This window comes from Puntigrus tetrazona, chromosome 12, assembly GCF_018831695.1.
Source record: "Puntigrus tetrazona isolate hp1 chromosome 12, ASM1883169v1, whole genome shotgun sequence".
In the NCBI taxonomy this organism is placed as follows: domain Eukaryota; kingdom Metazoa; phylum Chordata; class Actinopteri; order Cypriniformes; family Cyprinidae; genus Puntigrus; species Puntigrus tetrazona.
Genome location: NC_056710.1, coordinates 16,077,767 through 16,088,604, shown reverse-complemented (window position 1 = coordinate 16,088,604; position 10,838 = coordinate 16,077,767). Strand labels below are relative to the sequence as shown.

Genomic DNA, 10,838 nt, shown 5'->3' with positions numbered 1-10,838 from the left:
TTTCATTGATGGATTCCTTTACTTCTTTTTTTTTCTTCCTTTCCTTCTTGCTATCAAAAAAGGAAAGAAAACACGCTGTGCAATAACTACAGTATCCTGTTATGTGAACAGAGCACATTCACACCTCACACTCCAAAAGCACACCAGACAGAAAACAAACAATGTGTCTGCTAGCACTACCTCCAGTATATCATAATTGCAACAGAAATGGGCAAAGCCCTCTATGTAAGATACAATACAACCGAACAGATTAAAATGGATATATGTAATGCAGCATATTCAGCTGCATTTAGGTAAATAAATATAACATAAGGCTGTAAAGGGAGAGCGACGGGGATCAAGATGAAACCCTGAGCAAGACCCACGTTGTTCACATGTGCAAAAGAAAAAAAATTGCACATTGCATGTGGGAAAATATCAAACAAGATTTCAGTAGAAATTGTTAGTGGTGCTCTCTCGTGGCCAGTAGTAATCATTGTTTATATCTTTTGCCAATAGGTGGCGATGTACACACACTTTTAGAAATATAAATCCCACGGGATTAGGTTTTGAACCTGTTACGTTTCTGCTTCTAGAATAAAAAAACGGGAAATGTAGATAACATATAGACCTGTAACATCAGTTTAGGTAATATTACAGCGACAAACAAGTAATGTGTTTTGAGCATATAAGAATAACATTTCTGTGTATTTTAAACGAGCAGCATGAAAGAAGGGAAGAAGATTCGGCCCGTGTCTTCGTTTCGCCTCTTTTCATCTCTATTTAGACCCAGAAGTAAGCGCAGAAAAGGGAAAAGAAACAAAGCCATTGTCAGCTTTCCCCGTGTAGGTTGGTGCTGGGCAAAGCCACGGCATTGAGGCCTCAAATTACCACAGACTAGTAGTAAACTTAGTAATGGCCCTTGTCATGTGCTGCGTGGATCTGGAGCAGACAGAAACACTTAATACCCACCATAAATGGCTCACTAAGGTGCCACTATGATACCTTTTCTCAGTTTGTTTTTTTGTTTTTTTCAGGTAGTAAAAGCAGGCGCGCTCCCGACATTGACAGCGAGAGAGGGACGTGCAAGCTCGTGCGTGCGCGCGCGCGCGAGAGAGAGAGAGAGAGAGAGAGAGAGAGAGAGAGAGAGAGAGAGAGAGAAAAACTGAGAGTTTGAGTCACATCACTGGCGCTAACAAAGCTATCAAAACTCGCCGAGTGTTTGCCCTCGACTATCCTTGAAGCTTTTTGAAGGTTTATTTGCCTGGAATACAAAGGGAACATTGTTTTTTTTTCTTCAGGGTTTAATACCTCACCTCAGCTCTCCGACACATTTTGGCGTCGCGATGTCTTATTTATTTTCCTGCGCTTGCTGGAACAGGTAAATTGTACTCGTATACCAAACAGTGACCGAGAAACGACACCGTATCTGCGTCTGACCGCAAAAGGTGAGTTTGTTTTGTTAGTTTCTCGTGCGTGCGTGTGTTTTCGCAAAAAGATTTGCACTTTTACAATATTTTTGTGGCGTGTGCTTTATTTTTTTGTGGCTTACTGATATAAATTGCCCGTGCTTCGGGCTTCAAACCCATTTTAAGCAATTGCAAGAGCATTGATCTGGTTTGTTTATAAATGTGTTGGCAAAAATAGCACGTTTATTTAGTCGCCACTCAGTTTACTAACATGTTTTGTTTTGAGGGTTGTTGCACTGCAGTTACATGGCGGTTTAATTAATGCTATAAGGGATATGCATCAATTTAAACTCATCTTTAGCTGTCAAACTATCCCGTTATGTTTAAGCAATGAAGAGAATCTTTGTTCACCTGCTCAGGTGAGACGCCCAGTGAGTCTCAGACGCGGATGCCTGTGTGTGCTGAGATCTGATTGGTGCGTTGTAACGGACTGAGTCACGTGATTGGCTCAAACGGCTGTATGTCACTACGAGCTTGTTAAATAACGTGGATAAAATATATAACGCAAACAACCAAAAATTTATTTAAACCTTGCAAAAATGTTTCATGACATTACTGAAAATGTCATATTTAATCACTACACTTCATGTAGAGGTAGCACTATATATTTGAGTGGGTGTGTGTTGTAACAGTTTATTATTTATTTAATAATATTAAAGAAAATATCACAATATGTATATTAAGTACAAGAGTATACGATACATAGTAAAGAACTACAAGGAATGCATAGAATTGAAATGCTCTTCACTGGAAGTCTTCCCATGTGAGAAAAGCACAGAAGCCATTTGGCTTAAAAGGCGTGGAATGAAGAGCCCGCTCCTTATTTTATTTTTGTGCTTGAAGTAAAAGTATGCTTTGTTGAATGTCTCGTAAAGTGACGTGGTTAAACAGGGTAGAATGTAAGAAACAACACTTAAACTGTAATCCTTTGCTGGAGCTTGGCAGTTTAACCGTCCAGCAGGTGAACAACTCTAAGACCTTGAGCTCATGTCATGGTTATTTTTAATGGTGTTCATTAATTCAGCCGCCTTTTACATTGAATGACTGTGCGATTTGCCAAAAGAGTTCTTCCAGTGCATAGAAATTTATGTACTAAAATAAGTAGCATTTATTCATCGGTTATGAAAGCAACTAGCTTGAGTGAAGCACAAACTGTACTTCAGCAGTTCCTGAAAGAGTGCTCTGATTCCTCAGGGGAAAGTATTGATCAAGTAATGAAATCAGTATAATGTGATCAAACGGACACAATCTGTTAACAATGAATGGTCTCGTCACTCCGAAACGCTCTCACTTCCAGGTTGTGATGAGATTGTGTTTGCAGTTCAGTGGAATTTGATTAATTGCGGTTAATCATCAAAGCACAATAGAAACTGTTAATGGAATTTTTAATACACTGTACCTTTCATACAAGTTAGCAAATGAAAGAAGTACAGTGAAACTTAAAGGTTTTGAAGAGCTCACGGGCCACTTGAAATTTTTTCACCGAATCACTCTTTTCAAAGTTTCAAAAGTGGAACTAAGAAAATCAGTTTCTTCGAAAGTCCAATTAATGATTAACAGACAAATCTGGGTAAGCTCCGAATTTCAGCTCTTAAGATTAATGTGTGCTCCTGAGGTGCGGTCTCGCTAGATGAATCAGACCCATTCAGGTAGTGAATCGTTTTAGAGTCCATAACTGAATTCCTCATTAAATGATTCATTCTTTTGGGAAATGTCTGATTCAAAATGAACCAGGAACCTGCAGTTTGTGGAGTTTTAATGTCACGTGATCCTTCAGAAATCATTGTAATATGCTAATTTGGTGCTCAACAGACTTTTCATACTGAGTTTTAATGGTTGTGTAAATTGAAACTTGATTTTTAAGTTAGGCAGCGGCTATTTATACAGCTTATTGCAAATTATCTGCAGCTCAGTATTGTAGTGCATTATAAAACAGCATAAAAGATGCTGATCTGAAAACAGGTGATGGCAGTTTTCTGCTAATTCCGAACTGGCTTTACTGATTGAGGACTAAGATCAATCAAACAAAAATAACGTAATGAGTGTACATTTTTAATTTTAACTCAAATTATTGAGTTAATGTAAAATTTTTAAGATAATAAAGCCCTCCCTACACCTACCCTGATTTCGTCACAATGAGTATGACACACGTTTTACCATCTATGCCCCGGAACTAACAATAGTCAACCTTCTTTTGTAATGTTGACTAGGCCAATCACACGTTGGTGCATGGAGTTAGCTGAAATAGTCTCTGCCAACAAGGTGGGTTTTTTTGCACTTAGTGTTAATAGACACTCCGTTTATGCATTCCTGTTGCCCATAATCATTGTAATGCCCAAAGTAATTTAGCTAGCTCAAAGTGCTCACCTTTAGAGCCTAATGGCCAGGGTGGGCCACCCTTGTGAAGCATGAACCTGTGAGTGACATTTTAATGGCTTTGATATTGTTACGTTGTTGACGTTGTCACTCCCTCACTGGGTGTGTAAGGGGAGGATTTTGAGGTAATATCACAGTATCATCTACCCTTTTATTCAATCTGTAACTCCTAATCGCATGATCATTTTTGCTTTTCTCTCTTAGAAACATGGATCACCTCACCTCCAAATCCCACCGTTTTCGTCCCCTACTCTTCATTGCCTTATGCGTCTTTCCTGGATCACTGGCCCAGACTACGATCCCCAGGGGCTGTGGAGATAATGTGGACTCCTTGTATTTCAACCTCTGTGACCTTACGTCAGTCTGGGGTGTTGTAGTTGAGGCATTTGCAGCTGCTGGTTTGGTGGCATCCCTGATTCTTCTGATCGTGCTCCTAGCCAGCCTTCCCTTCGTCACTGACAGGAAGTGGAGAAGTTCGTTGGGGCTCCACGCAGGCTTCCTCATCTTCACGTTTGGACTGTTTGCGCTCACATTCGCCTTCATCGTTGGAAGAAACTTCGCTACCTGCGCATCACGCCGCTTCCTTTTCGGCGTGCTGTTCGCCGGAGGCTTCTCTTGCCTTCTCATGCAAGCCATCAGGTTGAACATACTAGCTAGGAGAAACTCGGCGCCCAGAGGTTGGGTCTGGTGCTTGGGGGCTCTGGGACTCTGGCTGGTAGAAGTTGTCATCAACACCGAATGGCTAATCATTACTATTGTACGATACCCAACTAACATCACTGGAATTCTGGCTTCTGCTCCCCCTGTTCCTTGTAATATCGAAAACCAGGATTTTGTCATGGCGCTAATTTACGTACTAAATCTACTATTGGCGGTCATGGTGGCATCCGTTCCCATATTTGCAGGTAAGCACAAGCGTTGGCGCAAAGATGGAGCCTTCATCCTGGTCACAGGACTGCTTTCGGTGGGCATCTGGGTGGCGTGGATTGTCATGTATGTGTACGGGAACAAAAAGCACGGTGGGCCGACATGGGATGACCCCACATTGGCTATAGCATTGGTGGCAAACGCATGGGTGTTTCTGCTGCTCCACACTGTGCCAGCGGTGTGTAGCCTGAGTGATGAAGATGAAGATACTGCTGTTGAGGAAAATCTGTACCCCAGCAGAGGGTACGAGAACATTCTGAAGGAGCAAAGTGCACAGAGCATATATATGGAGAACAAGGCCTTCTCTATGGATGAGCCCAATGCAGGTAAATGAGTTTTTACTTTAGTATTCTTTTTTTACTTTATCATCATTGCTTATTATCTAAGTTTACAAGCTAGTTTTAATTGGGGATCCATAATATATCAGTGTTCATATCATTAAGTGTGTTTATGTGACCATCAGTCTGATAAGGTTGTTTGTTTGTTTTTGCTGTAAACTTATACATTTATTTAGGTCAGTATTACACAATCCTTCAGATATTTGTATTTAAAGCTACAAAAAACATTTGTCATATATTTGGGGAAATGGAAATACTGTTTTTCTGTCACCCTCATGTCGTCCAAACCTGTAAGACCTTTGTTATCTTCGAAGCACAAATTAAGATAAGCTTTCTGTCCCAGTCCCAGAAAGGTGGTAAGGACATTGTTAAATCAGTCCGTGTGAAATCAGTGGTTTAACCTTAAACGAACGATGCTACCAGCATACATTTGTTGCACAAAATATTCAACATTCATGCGAGTACCATGCATGGTCGTGAGCTATCATACCTTTCTGGGCCTTTAACATCTATCTCGTTCTGAAGATAAATGAATGGTCTTTGGTGTTTGGAACGACATGAGGGGGAATAATTAATGACAGAATTTTTTTATTTTTGGGTGAACTATACCTTAAATGCTAACTTTTTGAATAAAAATATAACAAAATCCTACTGACCCCAAACCTTTTGAGCAGTAGTGTATCTGTGATCATTCTTTACACAGTGGTTCTTGTCGCTATTTACATTTGACAGATACAATTCTGAAATGACCTTTTATCTAGTTTTTCATAACTCCATTAATATTCAAATAGCAGTTATAAACAAGTATTTCTTTGTTGCGGAAGTACTGCTGTTGACCTCTCAGAGAAAACTGGATAAAGCTAACAGTCTCAACAGCTGGGGAGGATATGTTTAATTGGGATCCATTCTGCAATGTTTTGTAATAAGTCTGAAATCAGGCTTTTATAGGTAGGAGTGTCTGTTTTAACATTTCATGTAAATATTGCAGGCTCTATTGCTGGGTGCAAATGTTCCAGAACTGTAAATGGACCCAAGCAAACATCATATGAATTCTGCGTTTTTAACTCTAACGTTTTTGCATCTAAATGTAACCTCGCGCCTTTAATCTTGCTCCTTGCAGTGTTTCTGAATTAAACTAATCGTTCCAGTTATGATACGGAAACCCAATATGTCTGCGTGTGTTAACATACACTGAGAGGAGAGGGAGCGTGTGACTTTGAGAGAGGACGAAGCTGCAGAACATGCTGGAAACAGGGCTGAATTTCACCGATAACTGCTGCTTACACACTTGAATTTGATATGCTGATGTTTGAATCCACTCGGCCTAATATCTGATCGTCCCGCACTGAACACGCTGTTCATCTGTCCTCTCTTCCTCCCCGTCTTCTCACTATCTGTCTGTCCCTGTTTGCGTCTCTTTTGTCTTTGTCTTTGCACCTGCTTGTTTCCTGCAGCGAAACATGCAAATGTCTTTTGCCTTTTGATGTCCATGAACTTGCACCCAGAGTTTCCATGCATTTGCGCATTCTATGGGTCAAGCCTTTCTATTGTATATCAACAATATCCGACTGTTTGCTCAACCAGTAACTTACGGTCACATTTATTCAATCATCTATCAATAGCGTACCGTACATATAACGTTTCCTCATCTTCATCAATATTTGCATAGCAGCTATGGGTTTTTTTCTGTTCGTACTGAACAGGGAGTGCTGGAAAGTTCAGGAATCATATCTCCCTAGTAAATGAACAATCAGAGCAAAATGGAGGCCCTTTCCCACCCTATCATGAGTCAATAGGAGCACACGGTACTCCTATCTGACTCTCTGTAGAGACCCTGAAGCGTGTGTTTACATTAGCATGTCTCCAAGGAGACTGAGGTGTGGCAACAGTATCATCAGTGTTAGGTATTTCACAGAGCAAGAGGACATTTCTGCCCCACTGCATCATTTCAGCCTTATCACACCTCGCTGTGTCATATGCCATCTAAATGCATGTAATATCTGTTGTTAAGATAACACAAGATACTTGTTAAGTGACTGTGATTAAAATAAAGCCACATATCTAGTTTCTTGGAAACATAACATTGTTTTATTGTTGCCTCCAGAGTAAATGTTATAAATTATAAGTAAAAATGTTATAGAATAATATATAAGGTAAGGAATGTTTTGGGGGTTTTTTTCTCAACATGGTTGCATTTTATTTAATTTGATCGAAAATACAGTAAAAACATACATTTTGTAGAGTTTTACAAATACATACATGTACAATACATGTTCAGCAGCCATTGCTCCAGTCCCAGTCTTCAGGTTTTTATATTAATATATATTAATTGTCAATTTTTGTTTTACATATAAAGGTACATTTTTACATGCACTTTGCAATTGTTTCACAGATTCTTTTTTCATTCTCGCATTCATCCTTGGAATGCGTATATTGTTACACAACAATTGATGAACAATGGCATTTATGACCCCGGTCTATAATATAATCAGTTCTTATTTGTGAATATTTGCTATTAGTTTAATTTAATCTGCGCATTTTAGTGACATAATTTAGTAACAAAAGTAATTTAATTATTTTTTATTATTTTTACTACATTTAATATAGTATATATTTTAATGTTATATTTTAAATGTGTATTTATACATTTATATTTGTTCTTCATTTTTTATTTTAGTCATTTAGGTGTTTTATTAATTAATAATTAATAATAATAATCTTTTCTATTTCCACTGTAGTTTTTTTTAGTGTGTGTGTGTAATAAATATAAATATATATTAGTTAATATATTATAAATATAATATTAGTTTTAGTATCTGTATTTATTTATATATCTTAGTTTTACTTTAACAGTAATAACAAATCTGAAATACGTTTTTCTACTACTATTATTATTTAGGGGGATATAGTAGCTTTGTCATTTCTGCTGTCTCATTAAGTGTGTGTATGTATGGATGTCGCGTGTGTTACAGCTAACCTCTCTGTTTTAACATCCGTTTTCTCAGGTAATAAGCCTGTGTCCCCATACAGTGGTTATAACGGCCAACTCCGAAGTTGTGTTTACCAACCGACAGAGCTAGCCATCATCACCAAAGGAGTGGTCAATGTGAGTACATATTTTACTACTGATTTGAATATGCATACAACCAGCAAGTCTCACGCTCGGTGTTCACAAACAAAAATATCAAATACAACGAATTCCAAAGTCCACAATAGAGCCTTATATACATATCTGTGTTGTAGACCGAATGTTTTTGTGCATTTGTGTGTTCACCTGACATGTCTATTTGGACTGTTTTCGGCTGTAGCCACAGAAGGAATCATATGACAATATAATTCCACGAGCATCCACAGGCACTCCTCCCAGGGTCCAGAGCGGCCACACCAGCCCCTCCACACAACTTGACGATATGAGACAAATATATACGAATGTATGTGCAGAGCGTCACTGATGCTGTGTTGATTGCTTTGGCTGTCTCTAAACCTCCCTTTCACTTTTAGCTTTCTTCCTTCCTTTTCAACGTGCATGCATACTGACATACTTTCTAATGATCTTGTTGATCGGAAAGCTTCCTTTTAGTTTTGTAAGGGTGCTGTATAAAAACAAAATGTTTCAAAATTGCTCATTATGTTAATTGGTGTGTTTGATGTGAAAGGGGATGTTTTTGTTGCCTGTAAATGCCATTAGTTTAATCAACGGGTAAATGTGCATATTACTGATTGTTAGATGAAATTAAGCCCTTAACCACCCACACAAAACACCTTTTGGTGAAGAGAACAGACTCTGTCCTTAAACTTTTCTTCTCGAATTACTTGGTCTTCTGGTTCTCTCTCTTTCTCTCTCTCTCTCTCTCTCTCTCTCTCGATTACACATGTCTGTAGGGAATTCTTTCTTTTTTTTTTCTTCAAGATCTGCTTTCATTCCTAAAATGCACTTGGTGACACTTTAACCTTCTGTCTGGAATGGTGGAATTTAAAGGCCATTTTTTGTCTGTGTTTGTTGTGTTAATTATTTTTATTTTCATCTTTTTTTTTGTAAGGTATGAGGGGGTGGAAGAAGGAATCAGATCTAATAAACTAAACTGTATGTTTTTTGGCTTTTCATTAAAAAAAACACATTATATTTCAAGGGTTTTTTTTTGTTGCTCACCTCTGTGACAGAAGGCATCTGTTTGTATTCTAATTGCTACTTATTTCCTCTTTCTGTCACTGCTACAACATCACTTTTACACTAATATATGTATTAATTTTTTATTTGTTATATTTTATAGCACAATATATGCCTAATATTATATGTGATTATTTGCAATTGGATTACTTAAAATGTGCAATGTTTTCAAGGTATTTACAGCTTTAATTATATTTATTTGTATTTGGTTTTTTTTCTTATTTGTTTATTTTTTATTTAAACCGTATTATTTTAGTGTCATTGAAATCCTTTGTTTTTGTTTATATATTCTGTTTATAGTGTAGTAAAGCTGTTTTTTATGTCTGTAAAGTTTTATTACTTTTTATTTCTGTTTTAGTTTTAGTGCTGTCAAATGATTAATTGAGTCCAAAATAAGTTTTTGTTTTAATATAGGAGGACGAACTGTGTAAATACAAACACATGCATGTATATATTAAGAAAATGTTTCAATATAATATACATTTTATGAATATATATATATATAATACTGCAAATATTTATATATATATTATACTGTTTGTGTTTGTATTTTATATACATAATAAATATACACAGCATTCGCACATATATTATGTAAACAAAAACTTTTATTTTGAATGCGATTAATCATTTGACAGCGCTATCAAGTTTAACCAAAAACTGAAAATGGCTAAAAATACATTTTTTTGTTTTTTTTTATATAGTTGACTTTATTTGTGACAGTATTTTATTTTACAGAAGTAATCTAATATTTCCTCTGTTTCTTGCTGTAGGGAAATTTCAACAGAAGACCCCAGTGATCAGCTCACATCGACTTGTTTTTTTTTTTTTTTTTTGTTCTGGTGTTTCTAAATTAAGATTTATGATTTAGTTGGGTTTTTTTTTCATCATCTCTGTGGTCAACTACATAGACCAACTTCTGTGAACTCCAGACTAACCGAGCAACAATGAGTTTGTTTGCTCAACTGAAAGCCAACGAAGACACTGAGACATTGTACAGTGTGGCTTGGTCGCGCATGGGACACATTAAAACTATTAGTTGTACCAATGACTGTATAGACTACTGCAATGCTACCAGCTGTGTTTACTAAGAAACACAGACCAGCAAAGGACTGTAAAATAAATGTGTGCTGGTTTTCTGTCACGCTGTATAAGGACTGAAATGCTGCTTCTACCACTGTAAACATAGGTGTAGCGACACCATGCATATGCCTAAGCTTTAAATCACATATATAAAATGTGCAATCACAAATATTTTGGTGCAGCCGTTCGAGACTGATCATTTCACAACTTTGTATTTATTGTAAGTAGAATTAAACTCAATCTGAACAGAAAACCTTTTGAAACCAGATGCAAATATTCTGTTTATCGATGATAATAGATATTAAAATTTGACCGAATGGGTAATTCAAGTATATTTATTATTAACTCATCGTGCTCTGGTTACGAACAGTGACTTTCTGTGTAAGAAAATACTGTTTTTGAATTCCTTTAATATGAGACTTTGTGTATGGGACGTCATCGGGATAACTTTCGAAAGGGAAGTTAGTCGAATGGAAAATTCCCTTCACAGTAACCAGT

General features: G+C 37.2%; 1 protein-coding gene across 3 annotated transcripts; it reads left to right on the top strand.

The window, feature by feature from the left end:
• The first annotated feature begins 1,120 nt into the window (after nt 1-1,120).
• On the top strand, nt 1,121-10,593 carry gprc5c (G protein-coupled receptor, class C, group 5, member C). 3 transcript variants are annotated; one of them, XM_043254180.1, is made up of 6 exons: nt 1,122-1,427; nt 4,029-5,077; nt 8,095-8,195; nt 8,398-8,520; nt 9,130-9,173; nt 10,031-10,593. In XM_043254180.1, the coding sequence occupies exons 2-5, from the start codon at nt 4,033-4,035 to the stop codon at nt 9,133-9,135; spliced, it is 1,275 nt and encodes a 424-aa protein (XP_043110115.1). In that variant the 5' UTR covers nt 1,122-1,427; nt 4,029-4,032; the 3' UTR covers nt 9,136-9,173; nt 10,031-10,593. The 3 variants fall into 3 exon arrangements, with proteins under 3 accessions (XP_043110116.1, XP_043110115.1, XP_043110114.1); XM_043254179.1 differs by lacking the exon at nt 9,130-9,173; XM_043254181.1 differs by lacking the exons at nt 8,398-8,520; nt 9,130-9,173 and having other exon boundaries at nt 1,121-1,427.
• Nucleotides 10,594-10,838: the final 245 nt, after the last annotated feature.